The sequence below is a fragment of the Phoxinus phoxinus genome, assembly GCF_949152265.1.
Source record: "Phoxinus phoxinus genome assembly, chromosome: 5".
Lineage (NCBI taxonomy): Eukaryota > Metazoa > Chordata > Actinopteri > Cypriniformes > Leuciscidae > Phoxinus > Phoxinus phoxinus.
In genome coordinates, this window is record NC_136880.1 from 15,666,671 (window position 1) to 15,691,729 (window position 25,059).

The following is a 25,059-nucleotide window of genomic DNA, read 5'->3' on the forward strand; positions in this document are numbered from 1 at the left end:
AAACACTGGGATCATATGTACACAGGGGCTTAATTCGAAATCGCCCCCTAAACCCCCATTCACTATTCTCTACGTTACAAACTAATAGCCTACAGTTCACTTGGAGTGAATGAAAACGAGTGATGATTTATACTGAAACTATGGTTTCGGACACCCCTACAAATGGCTGTCCCCTCAAATAATGCCCTATTTGAGGGTATAGGGGGTGATTTTTAATTCAGACAATGTTTGTTTTTGGTACATTTCACCAAACCCACACTGCAAAATAATCAAAGAATCGTGTAAAACCCAGTAAACCTTCAGATTATTACTTGTGGCATTAGATTAGATCTAAATATATGGAAATGAGAACTGTATATAAAACTAAATGAAACAACAATGTCTTTATTTTTGACATTTTACTTTTAATTTCATTAATTAAATTTTTATTAAACATGGACCTTTATTTTTATTAAAAAGCCATATTTCTTCTATGGTAGTCTGGTGCCAGTACAGATGTACATGCATGCTTGCCCAGAGTTGCCTTGCAGCCGTGCATCAAATGGGATATTGCACACTTAATGCACTACCACACAGGAGACTCTCACTCACCCCTACTCCCCTGTATCATTCAGAGCAATGAGCACGAGACAAAGTGTCAGCAAACATGTTGTCTGTGCCTCAAATATGCTAAATTTGCAAATTATAAGGTTGCAAAAACAAAACCCACCTCATCAACCGCTGACGGGCTTTGCAACAAATGTAGAAAGGTCAGTGGTGATCTGAATAAGTGACAATTTGAGCTCCTCCCCCTACATACACACCGAAATGCTGAAGGGCCCATATCAATGCAAGTGCTTCTTTTTCAATGATAGAGTCGTTTGATTGATAATAATTAAATTTACGTGAGAAATAGCAAACTGGGTGATCAATCCCATCCACCTCAGCCTGGAGAAGAGACGCACCTCCCCCGTTCTGGCTCGCATTCACCTGAGTCTTATAATATTTTTCAAACTGCGGCGCCGCTAAGACTGGAGAAGAGGACAGCAAAAGCTTTACATTGTCAAAAGCTTTTTGACAACCTGGAGACCAAACAAACTTAACAGATCCTTTCAGCAGATTCATTAATGTGCAAACTACAGACAAACAAGTTTTTGTCAAAACCCACAATCCAGCCATACCCAAAAAGCGCATTAATTCTTTTTTCGTCGAAGGAACATGGAATCGTTCAATCACACGCACTTTTCCTTGCAACGGACGCACACTACCGTGTCCCACCTCCCTTCCCAAGTAGACCACAGTTGCTTTCGCAAATTCACATTTGGTCAGATCGACAATTAGCTGAGCTTCAGTTAAACGGGGAAAAAAAGAACAAACACGCACCAAATGCTGTTCCTAGGTATCGCAGTAAACAATTACATCATCTAAATAAACTGCGCAAGTCCTGACACAACACGGTTCATCACGTTGCTGGTGCGTTTCTTGATCTGAAAATCATAACGGAGTAAGCATATAACCCAGGAAGTGATTCCTTACCCCCAAGATGTTAGTGGCACCTGCCAGTATAATTAACAGGGCGAACTTAGCTGTACTTTATCTACGCAGTCCTCAATCCGGTGAAGGGGGAAAGCATTAGGCTTTGTAATTTTTGCCTTTTGGTAATCTGTGCAAAGTCTGTAAGAATTATCAGATTTGTTAAGGAGTTAACACGTTAAAGCCCAGCTAGAGCAATATGGTTTCGCTAAACCATTATCCAATAAATACTGAATCTCAGCCTCTAATGCTTGTTGCTTCACAATTGGCCCACGGTAAAAATGTTGACGAATTTGGTAACGCATTACATCCACATCATGTTCAATTAAATGTGTATGCAATGGGATATCTCCAAACAAAGCTGGACATTCATGTATTACCTTTATTAACTCTCTCTTTTGAAAACTTGGTTAAAACAGATGGTTTTAACAGAATAACATGACAGAGCTGAACAGATTTATTTTGATCGGGTATAGAAATAAGATAATTCAACTCCGATACTCGCCGAGTGACAGTATTATGGTCCAGAGAATTTTGCAATAAATGGTGAAGCAGGGAAAGTCAACAATATCAGAACCTGGTCACCTGGAGAAGTCATGATCAAATAATCGTTTTTTTCTTTTCTTTGTTCACTCCAAGTTCTCTCGCGCAACTTGACCGGCCAAAAACAATCTCCTCCTAAACCCATTCACACCACGGGCCCACGCAGTCAATCAAAAGATGCTCAAATGGTTGCCCCATAGCTGGTATGGGACATAACAGAGCCATTTTAAAGGGGTCATGACATGAGAAACCAAATTTACCTTGATCTTTTAGTATATAAGAGGTCTTTGTATCATTAAAACGTCCTGCAAGTTTCATAGCTTAAGACTTCCTCCCCATTATAAACAAATCATTTATTTAATCAAGCTCTAAATACAGCTCGTTCTGGATCCATGGTAAGAAGTGACTTCACGGTACGAAGTGACGTACCAGCGTTTGCATATGACCGTCTCCAGGCACAAGACAACTACGCTTAAAGCGCAAGACAACTACGCTCATTTCGTATCATTGTCGCGCCCGCACGCTGTGCGCCTCACAAGTGTTCAGTCGACGTACAGCGAGTGGGTCTGTGTACAGGGAAATTACGATGCCACGCAGATGTGCTGTTCCTGGCTGTGGACAAACAACATCTTTGAATACGCTGCGAAAGATCCAGACGTCAGGGAAAAATGGATGCACTTTATTTTTTGCGGACGTCTCAGTCACGACAGTGTTAGTTTAAGCGTTTGTTCTATACATTTGAAGGATGACTGTTTTGAGAACAAATCCCAAAATGATGCTGGCTTTGCCAGAAAACTGTTGCTCAAAGATAAGTCCGTGCCGACTATTCTGGGCTCAACAACGACGACGCAAACTGTAAGTAATGTATTTAAAACTTTAAACTACTTTTTAAATACGCTGAATCCGCAAATGTTCTGGCTGGGGGCGTTAATAATTGATGCATAGGCACTGACGTTAGCCAATCATAACTGTGGGCGTTAACACTGAACTCTTAAAGGGGAAACACCCCCAAAACAGACTGTTTGAATCAGAGGATGAGAAACAGGGTGGGAAAAGGTCATAAATAACTACATTTTAAAAGTTTTTTGTAAAAAAAACTATAGTAATACTATATTTGCACCTAAGGGAACATAATAATAATAATAAAAAAAACATGTCATGACCCCTTTAAGAGACTGATTTGGAAAGCTGCTTTGAAAACACGAAACATTTTTTTTTAATAGGGGCCAAAAAATGCGGTCAGAAGTTTTCTTACCACCTAAATGCCCTGCATTGGGACCATGCGCTATGTTGAGTACTTCATCTCACAATTTGTGGGCACTACAATCTGCACCAACGACTCACCCCCGCTGTTTTTGCTCTGGGACATCCATTTCCGTAACAGCGTCCCACCTTGCACAAAATACCAGCTTGCTGCACTCTGCACATCATCCGGGGACAACATAGCCTCAAATAAGCTAGACAGCGTTGAGACCTCCCGCTGCGCAGCTACCAACTCTGCATGAGAAAAAGAAGCTGGAAGAAAAGAAAGGCCGGGAACAGCATAATTACACGACTTTTGCACAGGAGCTTGATCAAATTCTCCATAAATAGAGTTCTTAGCTGCTTTTGTTTTAGAACGAGTCACAGCACATGATGAAAACACATCTGGATATTCCTCAGCAGCAACATCAAACGAATTGACAGTAGGTAGTGGAGCGACAATAGGTGACGGAGATACATCTGGCCACACACCCTCTCCGGCCAGATTATTACCCACATCCACTCTTTTCACTGGCAGTGATGGTCGAACACCCATAATCACCTCACCTTTACAAATTCAGATTGCAAAACAACTTTGTGCAATGGAACGGACGTGCTATTCCCTGAACCAGTACAGTTTTTTCCAAACTCGAGGCTGATGAAAACGGTAAGGTAGATTCCAAAATAAATGATCCCGAGGCACCTGCATCACGCAGATCTTAACAGGTACATTTTCAGCCCCCCCTAGCATCGAAAGAGACCCATTCATCACAAACAGAGCTTAACTTGGATTTAACCCGGTTAGACATTCATCCTGCGGGACAACTTGAAACGGCTTCTCAGCAGGACAAAGCTCGGGGGGACACAATCACTCAATAATACCGGGGAGAAAACATTTTGCGATCTTATAGATCCCTTACCACAAATTTGTTTACTTTTTAGGACAGGACATTACTTTTTCCAATACCATTCTTCAAAGCAGTGGCAGCACATGGAGTCAGAAAGAGCTTTTGGAGGACCATTAGACATTCTGACTGAAACATAATTGTTCGATCAGTATTAGGCCAATCTCGTTCATTGACCACACTCTCAAATAATGAAAAAAAAAGAATCCCCCATAATGTCCTACATTCCCTTTTCTGATGGGGAATTAACAAATTCTTCTAACAACGCCATACATAACCAATCAAATCATTTTCAAACTAACACGGTGACTGACAGATAAAATCACGTCATTTACAACTCGGCTCACAATCAAATCTCCCCCTAACTATCCCACATCCCAACTAAATAACTAACTCAATCCTAATTCTTCCTAGTCTTCCTTTCCTTCAAGCCTCTTTAAGAATCTAATACAGCTGGTGCAGAGCTGAACTATAGAGATGGGCCTGTCTGCGGACTGCAAGAGAGGGGCGTAACAGGAAGTGGGCATAACTTTGAAGGGGGCGTAACTTGAAGTTGTCCAAATCACACAAAACCACACGATATGTCAAACTCAAAACGAGATGTTGTCGGCAAGTTGCCAGCTCGTATAGACACAACGGTAAGAATATTTTCCTGAGATAACCGTGTAAATCGAAGTATAGCCTAAGTCATATTGCCGCTTTTTACATTGCAGCAAGAGCAAAGCAAAGCGTTTTGAACTTTGAGCTTGTCTCGCTGAGTGTCCCACAGATGCCAGCAGCGCAACATAGTAGTAGATCGCCCTGGAGTGGTCACTTGCCAAATATAAATGCATGGGTAAAGATGTCCCCTAATACTGTAGATGTACATGCATAGATGTCACATAATTTATTGTTTTCTATACCAGTTTACAATCGTTTCCTCTTTGTTTTTTTGTGCAGCTGTGGTGACGATTCCTCATTTGTCCTTTAATTTTGTCATGGGTGTGCTTGTTGTTCATTTGTCTAAAAAAAAAGTATCTTAAACCCCTTAACGCCTGAATTTATATAGCTGTATATAAAAAAAAAATGTATGTGTGTTTTCGCCTTTAAGTAGATGGTAAATAATGTTGAGATTATCAATTTCACTTTTGCACAACAAATAAATATAAATTTTGTTATGTCGCAAATTTGCAACAGCGGGCATAATGGTCAATTTGGGGTGAATTTGGGGTCAATTTGGTATGTCGCAAATTTGCAACAGCGGGCATAATGGTCAATAATAAGATAACAAAAAACACAGTAAAATATCCATAACTTCGCGACCGGAGTAATCTGGTGTGTAAACAGGAAATAAGTCCGTCACTTTCCGGTCCCACTAGAAACAAGTGCTTGTCGAAGGTTCCTAGGTCCGTAGCGAATAAGCATTGGGGGAATGCAGACGCTATCTCGGCTGGTTGATTGAGTCAAACGGTTTGTCGCATATTTGAGACAGTGGGCGTTAAGGGGTTAAGATTTGTTTGTCAGCGGTGCATTTAGCTGTTCGTTATTGCTGTTGATATCATCAGCAAATCAGACATACAATAAGACATCAAAAGAGGTTTAAAAATATTTATGAAAAAAAAGCAAGAAATAAAGCCCAATTCCAAAAGGATATATTTGTGCTTGCTCCACACTTTAGTTGAGTTGGGACAAATAATTGATAAAACAATACATTGCAATATGGTTTCTTGCAATACATTATCAGTACCCTGGCACTAATGCAGATTGCAGCTTGCTTTACTGTATACCAAAACAAGCATTTCGGTTCTTGAACAGCTAAGAGTCAGTTTAATCAACTCTAGTATATTCAGTTTAAAATAAACTCATGCAGGAGTGATTCAAAAGCATACAGAACTGTCTGTTCGCTCTAATCGCTCTCGCGGTACTTTGAAATCATACACCGACCGGTCTGTGCAGCACTGCTTTAAGTCGGAAAAAAAAGTGAGCAACTTGAGGTGGGCGTAACTTGAAGTGGGGTGTAACTTGAAGTGGGGTGTAACTTGAAGGGGCGTAAGCGTAACTTGAAGGGGCGTAACTTGAAGGGGCGTAACTTGAAGTGGGGTGTAACTTGAAGGGGCGTAACTTGAAGGTGTGTAACTTGAAGGGGCGTAAGCGTTACTTGAAGGGGCGTAAGTGTAACTTGAAGGGGCGTAAGCGTAACTTGAAGTGGGGTGTAACTTGAAGGGGCGTAACTTGAAGGGGCGTAACTTGAAGGGGTGTAACTTGAAGGGGCGTAACTTGAAGGGGTGTAACTTGAAGGGGCGTAACTTGAAGGGGCGTAACTTGAAGGGGTGTAACTTGAAGGGGCGTTACTTGAAGGGACGTAACTTGAAGGGGCGTAACTTGAAGGGGCGTAACTTGAAGGGGCGTAACTTGAAGGGGCGTAACTTGAAGGGATGTAACTTGAAGGGGTGTAACTTGAAGGGACGTAACTTGAAGGGACGTAACTTGAAGGGACGTAACTTGAAGGGGTGTAACTTGAAGGGGCGTAACTTGAAGGGGCGTAACTTGAAGGGGTGTAACTTGAAGGGGCGTAACTTGAAGGGGTGTAACTTGAAGGGGTGTAACTTGAAGTGGCGTAACTTGAAGGGGTGTAACTTGAAGGGGCGTAACTTGAAGGGGTGTAACTTGAAGGGGTGTAACTTGAAGGCGCGTAACTTGAAGGGGTGTAACTTGAAGGGGTGTAACTTGAAGGGGCGTAACTTGAAGGGGTGTAAATTGAAGGGGCGTAACTTGAAGGGGTGTAACTTGAAGGGGTGTAACTTGAAGGGGTGTAACTTGAAGGGGTGTAACTTGAAGGGGCGTAACTTGAAGGGGCGTAACTTGAAGGGGCGTAACTTGAAGGGGCGTAACTTGAAGGGGTGTAACTTGAAGGGGCGTAACTTGAAGGGGCGTAACTTGAAGGGGTGTAACTTGAAGGGGCGTAACTTGAAGGGGCGTAACTTGAAGGGGTGTAACTTGAAGGGGCGTAACTTGAAGTATTGCAGGCTGCAGACAGATTTTATTGGAACTATCGGCCCAGACCTGCAGCCACGGCCGTTTACTCAACCCCGGAATACACCAAAAAAAATACAAATAAAAAATTACAGCCTACCCGGGGAGCATACCAAATAAATTATGAGCCACTTGTCCGAAGTGTCCGAAGCCAAACACGAACAAACTGCTCCACTTACTACGAGCGCACCTGATTCTCTTCACTAATTACCAGTCCATGTGTCTCTAGGGGAAGGGGGAAGTGGACGAGCCCTTAGCAATAGCCTTTTTCAAGACAAGTAACAGCTTTAGAAAAATCACAAGGGATAATAATGATGTATTTTATGTTGTAGAATAAAATGTGATAATATCGTGAGCTTGTGTTAACCACAGAACTTACTCCAGGCTTTTGACCAAGATCCAATCCAAATACACCCATAACTGGTTTCTGGCTTTTGGCCTACAATAATACATCATCCCTCCAGCAATCTATTATAAATGGCGAAGCTGACAACTGTACCAATGAGATAACGTTTAAAATCTTTGTTGAAAAGTAAAATTACTTGTGGTTCCCTTGGCAAATGAAGTCCCTAAACCTTTAGCATTCCATCTACAGTTGTTGAGCAATTTCAGGGGAGGATACTGATTAGCTCTTGATTAATACTTTATTGATCCTCCTGGGGCAATTCAGTAGAAAGGAAGATTTCTTAGTCAGCAGTGTTCTAGCCATTACAGAGAATGACTTAATATCCATCACCTAACCGCTTGACCATAACTAATTAACTTAACAGATTCTTTTTCAGCCAAAATGTATTGGTGCTATACCAGATTTTGATGATTAAAAATTTAAATAGTATACTATTTTGATATGTATTGTTATATTATTAACCTACAATAATCAGTTAAACCTACTATACTGTGGATAATTTTTAAATCTATATTACAGATATTATTATTAATTAACAATGTTACTGATGATCAATCTCTTTATCTCCATGAAGGTCAGCAGTGTGAACACGACTATGAGCCGCAAACGAGAGCACCGGGTTCTTCTCATGGTGATCACCATGGTGATCTTCTATCTACTCTGCTGGCTGCCCTATGGGATAATGGCTCTGCTGGCCACTTTTGGAGCCCCTGGACTGGTGACTGTGGAGGCAAGCATAGTGCCCTCCATCTTAGCGAAGTCCAGCACTGTCATAAATCCCATCATATACATCTTCATGAATAAACAGGTGAGCATAAAGAAAGCAGGAGCCCCAAGGTTGGGAAAAAATCAGAAGTTCAGAACTTCAGGATTGGATTTGTAAGTGAATTTGAATTTAAATGAATGGTGGAATAATTTCTGTACAAAGAAATTCAACGGTCATAATCAGGCGTTCTGTATAATGTTTTTAAGCCTATTTTTATGTTGTGCTCCATGTTGAGACTGAGATAAATTATTCTGTGGCAAATATGTTTCCTTCCACAATGGTCCATAAAATGTAAGTACAATTGATCAGATGTTTCTGCATTTAAAATTTGATCTTATTAATTTCAACTTGGATGTTAATTTCAACATACATTTGATTTTAACATTTCAAGTTGTATTAATTTACATGAGCGAACAATCGTGTACATATAACCCAATTTTTACAATCACTTTGGCACTATTATCAAAATGGTTCATGGGTACTATACAGTACATAAACATAAGATAATTTGTTCATTCAACTAAAATCACTTGTTCAAAATGACAAACTTAAAAATATTACCCTTCCAAAAGTTATCTGATGATCTTTTTATTTCAGGCCACTGTCTTGAGAACCCGTATCCAATAGATATGGTTAATGGACATATAAGTACATTGAGTGATCAATCCTTTGTTTAGCATGTTATGGTAAACCAGGCAAGAAATACTGCAAATGAATTTTCCTGTTGAAGTGGAACTTTAACTACTCCCTAAAGGGCTTTGTCAAAGTATCGACACAGCACTTTATTAGAGCTTTTGCTCTTGGATGCTATACGGCTTTTTGCTTGCCCTGCAAGGGAGGGAGGACGGTTGTAAAGCCCAGGACTTCCCTTGCAATATAACATAGAAGCTAGGATACCTTCTCTTGCTATTAGAGAAAAACATTGGGCTTAGGGAGTAGCTCCACTAAGCGGTCTATGAGTCACATTTTGTGCCATGGGGAAAGATGACGCTCGGACTGGTTGAGCTCCGACGCTCTGACTCCATGTTAAGGACGTTCCCCCATAGCGTCATTATTAGACACAGGTTTTTGTTTTTTTTGTCAAACTTTTTTTGTGTACCCATTCTGTGTGGGCGTGCTCAGAACTTACAGATTCTCCAGACTTTTGCATACCATCATGAACAGAAAGTATCTCCATCAAAGCTGAGTGTGCTGAGCCATTCATTGAGTCTCTAGAAACTGGGTGCCAGGGATGTTGTGGTCCAATCTATCTACACTGTCAGCTTGATAAAAGTGATGCGACTGGTTTACTGGCCTACTCTCATGTGAAACAATCCAATTCATTGTGCTTGTTGCACCATCCGTCAAAGTGTCAGCTGTGCCATGTGGCACTGATGAAGAGGGTAAATAGCAGCCCTACACTTCCACTTGTGGTTAGGGACCTACTATTTATGTAGTCAATTCAAGCTTTTGCCAACTAAGGAGAAGGCATTATACGTTAACACTCCCCTAACTCAATAAAGTTGACTCTGTTTGGCTCTGAGAGATGTTTTTTTAGGGCAAGTCTGTTTTTTCGTGGAGTGTTCCACTGAGTTGTCTCAATGCAGGAAAGTAGGTCTCACTGGAGTAAGATGGAATGCCATGCAAAGGTCATAAACGGTCTGTCAGCTCTGCAGTCTGAAAATCCACATCAGAGAGATGCTTAACTTCCACTAAATCCCAGATATGTTTCACTCTAGGTACCAAAACTCTGGTTTGATTGATGGAGCTTGTCATTTGTCTTGTCTAGTGTAGTGTATGAACCAAAGAGCACAACATGCATCTGCACATTCCATGTTGCTACAGAATGGAAAGCTATTACCTTTTTTTTTTGGAACGCACTTTTTTGTACAGCCATGAATTATTATTTTTGTACTTTTACATGCACTGCCTACTTCAAATAATTGTTTCTTGAAATCATAGTACCAACAAAAAATCACAAACAGCAACAAACTTGTAGTAAGACGCATAGTTTCTTGTTATTATGACACGTGGCCTTAAGATTTTATGGATGAACATGCGCCTTGACTGGAACCAATGTATCATGTTGTGCTAAATGTGATAAGGCTTTCCAGACTTTCCAGCAATTTCAAGATGCTATTGTGAACTGCTTTGTGAACGGAACATTTCGAGACTCACTGTAAGTAAAAGTGATTGTAAATCCCAAACATGGACCATATGTAGCCACTCATTAAGGGTGTGGTGTGTTCCAGTGTTAATTTCATTAATGAAATTACGATGAAAAATTATTCTTTGACAACCTTTTTTTTCCATGACTAAGACGAGACGATGATGAGACAACACCAACGTCATTAATTGATAACTGTGACTATAAACATGCAATATCGTTGACGAAAAAAGACGAGACTAAATGTGGTAAAAATCACTCTTTGTTTTTATCGCATAAAGGAGGAGACACAACATTACAGACTGTGTGTACGAGCTTTCATGTCTACAGTGGTCATATTTCAAGAATTTAAATCCCTCAATCAAAGCTTTTTTGATAAAAGAACACGTTTTCTACCCGGTTATTTACTTGATCTTTGCAATCTGGCAACCATGCGCATGCGCTCTCTTAATATCATTGAGATATTCTGCTTAAATTAAAGTGTCATTCAGTCGGTCTTTGTTCTGTCACGAACCGCTTGCGGTGTTTGCTGCGACTAAATCCGCGATGAAAGTGCAGGCTGATATCCAACTAGGAATATGTAGAATATAATGAGTGCTACTGCTAAGAGTGCAATGTCAATACAGCCTGTTACCTTGATTCAAATTTCTCATAAGCTTAACTGAATTGGTCTGAAGAGAGAAATTATAATAACTGTTTTTGTCTAAAGACTACATATAAAATAGTGACCAAAATGAATGTTGGTATAACTGCAGTTTGACTAAAATAAATTACTAAAAGTTGACTAAAATGAAATATTTTTTTTTTGTCAACTAAAACTTGACTAAAACAATAAAAGACAAAAATGTGACTAAGACTAATAAACATTTTCGTCTGAAGATGAAGACTAAGATTAAATAAAAAATAGCTGTCAAAATTATCACTGGTTTGGTTCTCTTGTTTTTTTTGGTCCGGACCAAATAAGACCAAACTTAAAGATAAAAAAAAGGCTTTTATGATGTATATTTTGCGACAGACCTTAACGAACATCCATACACAACGCTGTGTGCTGGGCAAGATGTGGTTCTGATGGCTGTACTGAACTGTAAAGGGCAATATCGCGACTATGACGAGAAAAAAACAGGTTTGCTTGAGCATTCTGTCCTTTTTGGAGTTGCATCTTGTGACACCTCATCCTGTTTTTGGTTTGTTTAAATACATATCCGGTCTGTTTCACATTTCAATCGGACCGCACCAAAGTTAATTTGGCAACAGACCAAAACCCACTCGTTCTGCTTGTTTGGTACGGACTAGGGTTCAAATGGCAGCGTTCACACTTATTCAAATGATCAAATTGAACCAAACCTGCCAAGTGTAAACACACCCCGTAGGCTATTACCCTATTATATTGAATTCAGATTGAAATTTTTAAGCACTTTTATTGTGAGACTGTAAATGATTTACCCTAGAATAGTTTAACCTAACTGATTTAACCTAGGATGGAGAGCGTTCAGATGAAAGATAGGGAATGAAAAATGTGCTAACCAAGGACAAAAATGTAACAAACTTATAATAAATTTTTTTCAACTGCTTCTAAGGGAATGTTTTAGAGTTAAATGGCCTGTTACAATTTACTGCCGTTGCTGTTTTCACAGATTTTTAAAGGGGTTAAAGGAGTCTGAGGAGTCTTTTTTAATCGAGCTGAGATAAATGACAGGGGTGCATTTTTCCTAAAAAAAAGTGTCTAGCTATGCTGATGTCTTTGGCACTTTTGACTTGAAGTCAACAACCTATTTCCTAGAATACCCTAGCAACCTCCTAGCAATGACTTAGCAACCATCCAAAACACCCTATAACACCCTTCAAAACATCAAGCGTAGCGTTAGTTCTGGCAGGTCACGTTAGTCAAGCTCACATCAGCTGACTCTCAGCTGATCCACATCTATAGGAATCTATAGGAATACGACGCCTATCACTGTATACATATATAAGCTCCTTCAGTAATATCAGCAGCTATCGCGTTTCTCAGGAGTGAATTACTCTCCTCCATCCCCAGCTCCTCCTCTCATCCAGTCAGGATGTGGTATTCTGATTCCTCTTGAATCAGAATAAATTCTCGAATTATGTTGTATTTTAAAATCTTGAATTAATTATATTTGCATACATTCATGTTGGTTATGCTCGGTTTACCCTAAGGGGGGTTATTGCTGCTCTCCCTGCTCTTACCCATGCTAGGCTGCATGGATGCGCAGGGAGTTCAAGTCCAGAACGGAACCATACCGCCAATCCAACTGTATGCTAATTGTCAATCATATTTGACGATAGCGGTCCTGACAGAAATACTGTTATCGCTCTCCTGGAGTAACAGTTAAAATATGCTGACTATAATTTGTTGTTTGATCCAGTCTCTATTGCCCAGTGTTATTGTGATTCTGATTCAGCGAGATCCCAAAACTGCCCTTTAAGCTTGGTCCAGCAGAAATGCAGATATTGCTGTCTCGAGATGTTTAGACACTACATCAGTGCATTTTGTTCAGCTGAGGTTAATTAATTTTGTGTCCAGCTCTAAGCATCCTGCTCTTACTTCTTTATAGTATTTCAATGACTAAGGGAAAGAGGAAGAGAGCATTCATCCTGCTTGATTAATTACCTCATTGTTTTGATGTGCTTCGTCCAACAACTGATTGTGCTGTTTTAACATTATTGAAATAAATGATAATGCAACACTGTCAGCACGGTTCCTCCGGTGTGGACACAGTGCTCGGGCTTTGGCTGTGTGTGTCAATGTAGAAGGAATAGATCTACTGCAAGTTGCTTTTATCCAAGTTGAGCAAACTTCAGAGTAGTTCAGAAAAGATGTTGTGCCAGTTGCATACAGATGGACCAAAAGCATAGACAACAAAGAAACTGCTGAGAAGCATGTAAAGTCATGTCTGTCATTGGGACAGATCTATCAAGACTGTTCAGTCACCCTTGTCAGATGCGATATCATATCAAAACATCTGTCCCGCTTTGTTGCACAGCTTTTGAAGAATGTTTTTTCAGATTTTTCTGCTGTTTGAAGAATCGCATATTCTGACAGATTAGCCTCAATAAGCAGTGTGCTTGTTTAAAACTGTTTAGAACAGTGTACATTTAAGCAATTTCGCACGAATATATGCTGAATATCAGAACAGCTGTGATTCTGCCATACTGTATGTCTATGTCGAATAGAGTTGTCAAAAGTACTGACTTCGGTACCAAGTCGGTACTGAAATTAAAAAAATGTGATGATACCAGCATTTTGAGCGCTGTTGGACGGATTCTTAAACAACTCTGATTGGCCATTGTGTTAACGTGCTCAACATACATGTCTGTGTTTGGCCATTGCGCTCACGCACTCAACATGTTTGTGATTGATTGGTCATTGTGTTGATGTGCTCAACATATGTGTCTGTGATTGGCCATTGTATTTACGCGCTCAATATATATATGTCTGTGATTGGCCATTGTGTTGACACGCACAACATATGTCTGTGATTGACTACAATGATCAATGCTTCAAAAACATGTTGTCTTTGACGCTCTTCACAGAGCACTTATACAGATACACACAGTAGCATTTGAAAGCACACGTCAAGAGAATGGCCATTCACAGACATGTATGTTGAGCACGTCAACATAATGGCCAATCAAAGGTGTTTGAATCCGTTCAACAGCACTCAAAATGCTGGAAATGCTGGTATCGTCAAATTTTTTAAACTTCAGTTTAAGTACTTTTTTGACAACTCTAATGTTGATAGTCCATCATAATATCCAACAGTTCTGTAAATGACTTAATTCTGAGCAATGGGGGACAGTAACAAATATTTGATTCCATTAACCCTTACCCTAACCCTAACCATACACTTTCAAGTATTTATTTTGGAAAACTTCCAAATGTATTGTAATTCACTACATTCCAAATCATTATATCTTACAGTCCTCCACATTTCAGAAAAACAGGCCATTCCTCTTTATTTTTATGTGAAGAAAATCAATATCTCCCATTGCACTCTAATATAATCCTTTTGAGCTGTTTTTTTTTCTTCAAATCACATTAAATGGTTCAATGTTGTGAATTTGACATCTGATAGCAGCCGGTAACTCATATAATTTAATGATTTGGTCAGAGCGAGTCTCAAGTCTCAAATGACTGATGTGTGTTCTTGTCCAACAGAAAATGAGCAGAGAACAGAGAGCTTGTGTGTGCTGCCTCCTAATAATTCATAATAAATAAAATTAAACATGTCTGCAGGCCATGGCCAGATTCTTTGTCAACCCAGGGATTCCCAAGCTTTTATGTCTGAACCCATGTGAACCCATGTCATGGATCTCTGTTATCGGTCAATGGCCAATGGTCACATGTAAGGAAACATTTTGATAAATTGCCTTTATTTTACATTTAATTTTAAATTATTTAAATAATGATTCAATTATTTAATACATTTTTAGCTGTCCATCAAATCACAAACCCCCTGCTCCCTCGCAAACCTCAGTGTGTGAAACTGGGTTTAGCCAGTCAGGAGGCTATTGAGAAGCTTTTCTGCCTGTCAATGACTGTCGAGTTCACAGCGGGCAGTCCACATATGTGAGGGAGCTGAGAGTGTAATACATGAACTTTAATTCAGTGGCTAAGTCTGGTGGAAGTTCTAGGCCGGAACCATCTGTTGTCTAAAATTCAATAAATTGCAAAAATATTTTCTACAGTAGAATTGTCTTTCAGAAGGTCACTGAAGATGCAGAAATCAATTTAGAAATGGTCTGCATTCAAAATAAACCACAAAGATGGATATAAACCTTTTTTTTTCCTTTTTCTTTTGCATGAAGGGTTAGTCATGCACAGTGTTACGTGTCATACAAATTCTGTTTGGTACAAATCCATACGAAGGATTGAGTGATGTTTCCGGATATACATCACACTCCAGTCGATGAGGAAAGATTCTCCTGTATGTCATTTTCAGTCTTCAATTCCTCCCAGCCCGTAACTATGGAAACTGTGAGTTGAGGCGAGTTGAAGACTAAAAATGCTGTACAGATACAAGTAACATTTTTTGGCCAGCAACGTCCATCAGAGAGTGCGGGAACAGAACATCTTCGGTGAGTCAGGCCCTGTGTTTTCTCCCATAGTATTTGATGATTGTGGCTCGAACATCTGTTAGATATGAAACTTGAGCAATGGATTTTCACCAACTGTTGAATTACTGTAATCTTCAGTATAAAGCCAATGAAGAGCAGAATGTATTTGAATACTGGGATAAATACAGTATGCATATTACAAATGTTAATGTCTGATGTTGCAAAACTGTGCTCCTGGCATAACATTCGCATTCCATTTATGACTCAGAGAGCAAAATATTCTTGGAAGTGGTGAGCCATCAATATTTATTATCACTTTTGCACAGTTGTGGAATAGTTCTCAACATCTGAGATTTTATTAGACCCAATTAAGTAGTATTGCTGTCATATGAAATGGTGGATGACAGATATGTTGCTGGAGAGGAAGGCAATTATGTCCTCATTTTATTAAGTAATGTAAGCTATATTCAATTGTAAATTGAAGATTTCATAACTAATCTAAGCATGCAGAGAAAATTGCATGTGGAAATTACTTTTTTTGTGTGCTTGTTTGTTTGTTTTCTTGCCATATTATTCTGGTGAAAAAAATAATTAGTAATGTCATGTCTACAATAGTCTTTTCTTTAAGGCCTTTATCTGTACTAAATGTGAAAAAAAAAAAAGAAAGTAAAAGCAATCAAATGCCATGTCTCTTCCACACCGCATATGTAAGCAGCACATATTTATTTCACTGACCATAATTATAAGCTACATCATTTATACTGTTTGCGTAAGCAGAGCTTAGGAAAAATGCTCCACAAAACCTGTTTGTCAATAACACACTGAAATTATGAATAAAATAATATTCTTATTAATAATCATATTCATATGCCCAAATAATGCTTAAAGTCCCCCTATAGTCATTAATTTGATCGCTTTAAAAAATTGGCATATTCATGCCTTAAAGCAACAATAAGGAAGATTTTTTTCCTTAAAATAATGTTTCCAAAATCGTTTCAGTGGTTCATCAAGTCGTAACAGGGTGAAAGGCACTTCAGCCTCCGCTTTGCGGCCCTTTATCTGCAATAACCACACTATGTAAGTTTTCCAGATCGGGTCACCTCCATTATCCCCGCCTCCACTCACTCACACAGTTCAGAGATTAGGCTTGTTCGACTCTCACAGACCGATCGGCGGCTGACTTGAAGCAGTGTATGCCGGTTCGAAATTCTGTCAGACTTCTGTCAGACGCTGAGACAGCGCCGACGCCACATGACTGTGACATACGCCATCAAAGTACAGCGAGAGCGATTCGAGAGCAGCGATTGGCCGGATTCACCGCATGACAACAATCACGTGTGTTCTGTGTTTATTCCCACACCTTCAGTTCCACTAATGCTTACAAATCTGTTTTTTTATAACAGTATTTTCATTTTATAATCTCTTTTCATGTATTTTCAATGTAATATTGTGTCATGTTAATCAAAATAAAACTGATAAAAAAATGTAGAACCCACTACATTATAGTATAGGCTTATTAAAACTTTATTCTTGTACAGACGCTATATTAAGCAAAACTTATAAAGTATTGAAAAAAGTGTCCGACTTCACGTCTCCGTTTTCAGCTTCTCCCCGGCAACTCTCGCCGCTCAGTTACATCCAGCCGATGTCCAACACACCTTTCCACTCGTTGACGATCACAAGTTGACGTGATTGGTTACAAGGTAGTTTGTGATGTCAGAAACACCAGCGATTTCAAACCGCATTTTTGAGACTGCTTTGGTTCACTGCAGTTTTAAAGAGAAAATACTCAACAATGGTGTTGACTTATGAATTTGCACATGGTCTGTGTGAAAGCATATTAAAAACACCACATAGACATATAAACAACATTAAAAACTAGATTTTCACCACAGGGGGACTTTAAATAAAACATTTTTACTTCCCCTCCCCTTTTCAACGTACACCTGCAACCTGTCACTAATGCGAGATTAGCAAATGACAACAATCCAACGAAATCAATCAATTCTCGATGGACAAAATCAAGTCCTGGTTTCACTCTGATATAACAGTAGGGAAGATGATTGCAATTTTCGTTTCATGTTGAGTCTGACTTTCGGTATGAAAGCCCATTTCTGCCTCAGAGTAAAAAAATACAAAATTGTGAGATGAAGTATAAAGTATAAAATGAGAAATAAATGTACATTGCGAGAAACAGTTGCAATTGTGAGGGATAAAGTCACTTCCCTTTTTTTTACGTTACTCTCTGGTAGAAACAGGCTTTCATATTTCTGTTCGGCAGCAGAAACACTCTCAGTGTGAAAGGACATCACAAGCCTGCTGTTGCTCACGCATGCGGTGTGAAACAACCCTCTGGCTTTTCTGACCGGAGCCAAATAAATGTGAGAGTCTCTGACCCAATCAGAAGTGTTATGAACCAGTGATGTTCAGTGATCTCCCGTTCCTCTTTAAAAATGAATGGACTGCAGGGTCAGATACTTGCTAAGTCTTAACACAACAAGCAACCTGTCAGTCTTCTTCCCAACAAAGAGAAAACAACAGAGGGTGCAAGATTACAAAAAAACCTTACTTGTCTTGTTTGAAACTTACTTGTCTGGTAGAGCAGGATTGCCCTTAATCACAGGTATGCTTAGTTTTGGTTTCCCATTATTAGTTTGTCTCGTTGGTTTCTCATTCCCACTGTTACTTTGACTTATGTGTTGTTTTATTCAAAGACTCATCTATTTTGATCCACCGCTACTCTCTTCGTCTTCTTCTTGGACTACCCGTGACACACGTATACAGTGAATGATCACCATGTGTAAACATTGCACCTTTCTATTTCTTGAGGAAATGTAGTTGACTATAAGTATACTTAACAGAGAGCGTATACTAAGTACACTACGTTTTCTTAAGGGAAGTGACATCACAAACCTTGCAGTGTCTTTCATTTAATAACTTCTCACTTGTCTAAAGAAGAATCTTATTGAGAAGGTTTCATTTAAAGTTTCGTTTTTTTCCGGTAACACTTTACAAGGTTTCATTTGTCAGCATTAGTTAATGGATTAACTAACACAAACTAACAATGAGGAAGTTACAGTATTTATTAAACTTTGTTAATGTTAATAAAAATACAGTTGTTCATGTTAGTTCAGTGCATTTACTAATGTTAATGAATACAACTTTTGATTTTTATAATATATTATTAAATGTTGAAGTAAACATTAATAAATGCTGTAGAAGTATTGTTCATTCTTAGTTCATAAACTAAATTAGTTAACTAATGTTAACTAATGAAACCTTATTGTAAAGTGTTTTTTGTCCTTTTTGTACACTTCAATGTCTGAAACTTTTAAACTTGGTTATTACTTTAACCTTTGTTATTTTGTTTACTTAAAATTTAATATGTATGTTCTCCAGTCTTCAAGAATAATTGTACATCTATTATTCATGTTACATAAAAACAGAATCATTCATTGGTACAGCACCATGAAATGATAAGTCTGGCTTTGTGCTTTTTTTTATGCCTGACCAGTTATTATTATGATTTCACTGCCTATTAATGTCATTTACCTTTGTTGCATTCCCAATGACCCCCTTTTTCCTTCTTCCCTGTTCTTCTCCACTCGGACGCAATTACTTCACGTTGCTCGCAGACATTTAATTACGGCCATGGAAATGATAGAGCCGGTGTACATTATCAGCAATTATTCAGTTGCAAATTGCATAATTGTTCTGTTTAGAGGTAAACGTTAAACGTGATTAAGGGAGGATTCGATATCATTTAGAAATGGTGTGATGATGAATATGAAAAGGACATCAGTCTCTTTGCAAAAGGCAGCTGTGATAATGGGGACGTTTGGATAAGAGGAGAGCCCTTTTCTAATCAGAAATCCTAAATGAGCCGTAATTGTTGTCTAAGCCCAGCCATGGCTGATGGGCTTATTCTTCGTTGCTAGCAGGGGGAACGACTCACTAGCGGCGCGCGGCTCTTATGAAGTGCAGGTACTGAAATGAATGCGGATGTTTTCATTTGCAAGGTCATATGAAATCAAAGCATTGAGCGAATCTAAAAAAGTCATAAACCACAAACTTATAGTGTTTGATACAATGTTTCAAAGTTATGAGAACGATGCTCTCTGAAGTATTGCTTTATTACAAAGCACAAATGAAAAAGATTAGTGTTACATTTAAATAATAACATCAATAATATAGAGGCTTAAAGAGCTTATGCTGACTTCGTGTGCTATCGTGATTATCGTAAATATTACTGGGAAACTTTCGATTTCCGAGTTGGGCGCCTTAAACATGACGGAGGGGAGAACGATTTCACTATTTCTGCTGCGACTGCTATTCTTTATTAGTTTTTTTTTTCCACAACAGCTACATCGCCTTCTCGTCAGTGAATATTTACGCAAATGAATAAACATTTGAAGCATATTGCATGGTTTTTAGGTGTGTAATGATATCCTCATGTCACGATTCGGTACATATCACGATTATGAACTCACGACACAACATTACTGCGATACTCCAAAACATATGATAAAAAAATGGGTAACACACTTTATAAGAACGTTCAGTTGTAAGTTATTTATAAGTGGTTAGTTAATGATGAACTAATCATTTACAAAACATTCATAAATTATTAGCAAGTGATATGCTAACATTTTATGTATGTTTTGTAGATTCAGTTATAAGTCATTTACAAGTGATTAGTTAATGATTAACTAATCATTTATAAAACATGAATATGGGTTTCTAAAATGTTTAATAAATTATGTAAAAAATTGTTTTTATGTAGGCTATGTAGCAATTAGAGGGTGCAGAAAGTGTTGTACATGCCTTGTATACATGTAAAAATCATTTAATAATAATTAATAATAATTTGTTACATTTATTTAGCGCTTTTTCTGAGACCTCTAAACGCTTTACATAGAAGGGGGGGGGGGGGGATCTCCTCAACCACCACCAATGTGCAGCATCCCCTTGCATGATGCGACGGCAGCCATATTGCGCCAGAACGCCCACCACACACCAGCTTACTGGTGGAGAGGAGACAGTGATGAAGCCAATCAGTGTATGGGGATGATTAGGAGGCCATGATGGACAGAGGCCACTGGGCAAATTTGGCCAGGAAGCCGGGGTTACACCCCTACTCTTTCGAAAGACATCCTGGGATTCCTCGGTTTAACGTCTCATCCGAAGGACGGCGCTCTTTGGCAGTATAGTGTCCCGTCACTGGGGTGTTAGGTCCTGTCATGATCATGTCTTGGGCTACAGGGTGATATGGCTGCTGGGCAAATTTAAGAAACAGTGTTCAACACAATGATGTGTAAACACATGAGTAAATAATTTACAACACTTTCTGCATCCCCTAATCTAAAGCGTAAACTATTCATCACTTGTAAATGAGTCACACATCATTCGTAGATAACATTCGTAGACCTTATGCCGTATTGATTCTTGAAGTGGTAATCTACGAATGATGTGTAACACGTTTACAAGTGATGAATAGTTTACACTTTAGATTAGGGGATGCAGAAAGTGTTGTAAATTATTCATTCAGGTGTTGGACACTGTAGTGTGTACTGCAGTGTAAGTGTTGACTGGTGAGGGTATAGACAGATGTCTTCTCTGAGACACATGGAGTCTTTAACCACTGTGCACATGATGTGAGCAAAACATACAAAAAAAAATGTAACATCTTTTATTAAACATTTATGAAACGCGTAGTCATGTTTTGTAGTTAATCTTTAACTAATCAATTGTAAATGACTTAAAACTGAATCTACAAAACATCAAATAATTAACATATTACTTATTAATCATTTATGAATGCATAGTCATGTTTCGTAAATTATTAGTTAATCATTTACTAATCACTTGTAAATGACTTGTAACGGAATTTACAAAACACATAAATGTGACATGTTAGCATATCATTTTTGAATGTTTTGTAAATGATTAGATCATCATTAACTAACCACTTATAAATGACTTACAACTGAACATTATTATAACGTGTTACACAAATATTCCCCCATTGCATTATTATACATCATATTCATCATAGTAGTTTAATGTAGTACTGACACTAAAACTTATTGAAAACGTTTTTTTTTCTCTCACAGTAATTTTTATTTTAGGTGAACTAATATACAAATATTGTCACTCTCCATAATACATATTGATGCATTTTTGTATTGCGATATACTGTGACACCCCTAATGTTTTATACACACCGAAATTAACATGTATTTGAACGAAATCCTAGAATCGTCAGCAAGTGTGAAATGTATTATTAACATTTATAATCCAGTACGTGGCCTGTAAACCAGTTCGCAATTTTGTGTTGTGGGAATTTCTCACTTGAACTGAGTTAGTGAGTCCCTAGACATGAAAAATCACAGAGGTGCTCGTCCGCCACAGTGCCATGAATTACATAATGGCCAAATCAAATATGGCCGCCGATGGATGATGATGAAAATCCAACTTCTTTGTTTCTGAATACACATGTAATACCTCCATTTAGACTTATTATGGTATGTGGAATTCATTTCTGACATTGTTCTGACCATATTGGGTGATTTTTTTACCTTAAAAGTTAGTAATTACATAGTAATTATGACTCGTGAAGCGCATTCGACGTGCATGGGAATGTGTAAATGAAAGCATAAAGAAACAGGTGAACAGTATGTTTCCTGCAAACTGATAGCAAGTGCATGAATGAATTCCAGCATTGTTGTTCTCTAATGCCCTTCACGTGTGTGTGTGTGTGTGTGTGTGTGTGTGTGTGTGTGTGTGTGTGTGTGTGTGTGTGTGTGTATCTGTGTTAGTTCTACAGGTGCTTCAGAGCACTTCTCAGCTGTGACAAACCCCAGCGAGGTTCCAGTATGAAAAGTTCTTCTAAGGCAACTAAACCTTTTCGGCCTGGACGGCGCACAGACAACTTTACTTTTGTGGTGGCTTCAGTGGATCCCACAGCCGTCCCCAATGAGACAAACCCAGTGGAGGACGGCCCTCTATCAACGGATAACGCCAGGCCTGCAGTGGTCTCCCTTGTGGCCCATTATAATGGTTGAGAGTTATTCTGTTTCAAAAATGCCAACACTTGAATAAACTTTTCACACTAAATGAGGGAAATGCAGTGTGAGATTTGGAGGATATTACAGGCATATGGCGTCTAAATACCGGTACTATGAAAAAAACGAGAAAAGGAAAGAATCCTGAGGGAAGCTGATTTTGGAGTTTATTTTTGTGTTCAATATGTGTCTGCTATAAACCACAGGGTGTTATATTCTAGTAGTAATATGTAGCAGTTCCTAATTTTCTCTCAGATTCTGCAGATGTTGATATTACTATTTTTGTAGACCTGTCCAAAAGACAAAACAAAAGACTATTCTGAGTACAGTAAACAACAGCTCTTAAATTTCTCTTCGAAAGACACTTTTTTTGTAATAGCCCCCTGAAAAAAAACAAAAAAAAACACATATTTGTAACAATGTACAACTTGTAAATGTTTTGAATGGTATTAAAACAAAAGGGTTTTTCTACATGTATTGTTTTTTTTTAAAACAAAAAAAAGAGGGAAGTTGGGTTTGATGATGGCTTTTAAACCTGTGTGGCCTGTATACAGTGAATGTACAGAATCATGTTTTTTATGATCAATGTTCCAGGCTAATTACAATTATATTATATTCATGAATAAGTCTAAAGATATTTGGACAGCTGGAAAGCTTAAAAATATTTTCTAATTTATGTTTGTGTTAATTTATTGTTGTTTAAATTTGTACAAATTACATTATATAATTACATGATATAAGCCAGTGCTCTTTAGACCAAACAGAGAGGAAAAAGGAAAAGAAAAAATTACACTATTGTGTTAGGACATTTAACTTTACTGTTGCAAACCCGTACATTAGCACTTTTTTTTTAAGCATACTTCACTTCTCTGTATGTTATTTTTTAATATCAATTTTTTACATTCAAATATCTACAAAGAAAAGGTTTAAATCCAAATCTGGTCTCTAGCAATTTATTATAGCCGACAATCTATTAGTTCTCCACGTTGGAAGCGTCTTCTGTATTTTTGACTTAGAAGTTATTGTAATTGACTCTTTGTGTGTGTGTGTGTGTGTGTGTGTGTGTGTGTGTGTGTGTGTGTGTGTGTGTGTGTGTGTGTGTGTGTGTGTGTGTGTGTGTGTGTGTGTGTGTGTGTGTGTGTGTGTGTGTGTGCATGCGTGTGTGTACACGAGACGGTGAAGAATTCCAGCTTTATCATTCAATTAACATTCAATTAGTCACGCTCTCCAAACACATTCCTTTTAGAAAAACGCGTCTGAAATTTAAGATGTTCTAGATGAGCAGAACACAAGTTCAAGGCTCTGTGATATTTTATGAGAAAGATGTTTTTAAAAGCTCCTTTAAGCATTTTAATCAGCTTTGCTTATTTGTGCTCAGTGTATGGTTTATATAAATGAACTTAATTAGTTGTGCATGACCTGTGTTTCTGTTCATTCACCCAGAGATGCTGGAGTTGCATTTGCTTTATGTTTGATACAATAATGCAGTAATAACAAATATCAGAATAATACAGAGAACCCCACAGTTACAGTATTTTTTGCCATAGCAGTAATATCTCAATAAACATATAAAGGACTACAGGCAGGAAAAGAGATGTGGAGGACCTGCAAATCAAGTGCAAATTTTGTAGCTTAAGACTGTTAAAGTCTGAATTCTTATTTTTTAATTCTGTAGCTTAAGACTGTTAAAGTGTTTTTATTTATTATAATTATACCGTGTGCAATTAATAATACTATGAAAGGAATGTAAAAAATTGTTCACATTTTTAATTCCTAAAATTCCAAACATCACTTGTTCACAATGTCATATAGAGGTTGAAAACAGACTTCTATGACCTTTGTGAAGTGAATCATTTGATTTGTTTAGTCAGATATGATTTGAAATGTATTAATTTATCTTTGTAAAGTGTGAAGATCTCAATCCAAAGTTGTTACATTTGAGATTGCAAACACAGTTTGATCAATAAAGGTCTTTTGAAAGGAGTGTGGCATTTTTCAAATGAGAATTCATTATTTATTTCCCTTTTTGCCTTCCAGAACATAACCTCTGGCTTCTGTCAACAGGCAAAAGTCTAGTGAGCTTCAATCATCCCTTAAATGTAAAAGATGATAGCAGTGTGTAAACTGTTAGTCAAGCAAAAGTTTCTTGAAGACTTTCTGTTTTTATGGACCTAAGAAATGAACCTATGCTTTAAAGTTAACTTTTAACTTTAAATTTGCCATTATATAGAATAATAATACTAATACATACTCAAAACAAGTAAACAAACAGTCAGCAGGCAAAAGAGGAATTTATGGTTTACCAAAAGATGTCATCTCTCTAGAAGCCGTGTTTTTCTTCTGATATGCATGACGGTTCCTGTTTAGGTCTAAACACTTCAAAGCAA

At 38.2% G+C, this 25,059-nt stretch overlaps 1 protein-coding gene across 1 annotated transcript in view; it reads left to right on the plus strand.

The window, feature by feature from the left end:
- The window catches only part of tmtopsa (teleost multiple tissue opsin a), a 61,729-nt gene extending 38,585 nt beyond the window's left edge, over nucleotides 1-23,144 (plus strand). The window contains exons 3-4 of the mRNA XM_079613181.1: nucleotides 8,195-8,428; nucleotides 22,427-23,144. Of these exons, the coding sequence (XP_079469307.1) occupies nucleotides 8,195-8,428; nucleotides 22,427-22,672 (480 nt within the window). The 3' untranslated portion in view covers nucleotides 22,673-23,144. The remainder of the gene's footprint in view (nucleotides 1-8,194; nucleotides 8,429-22,426) is intronic.
- Nucleotides 23,145-25,059: the final 1,915 nt, after the last annotated feature.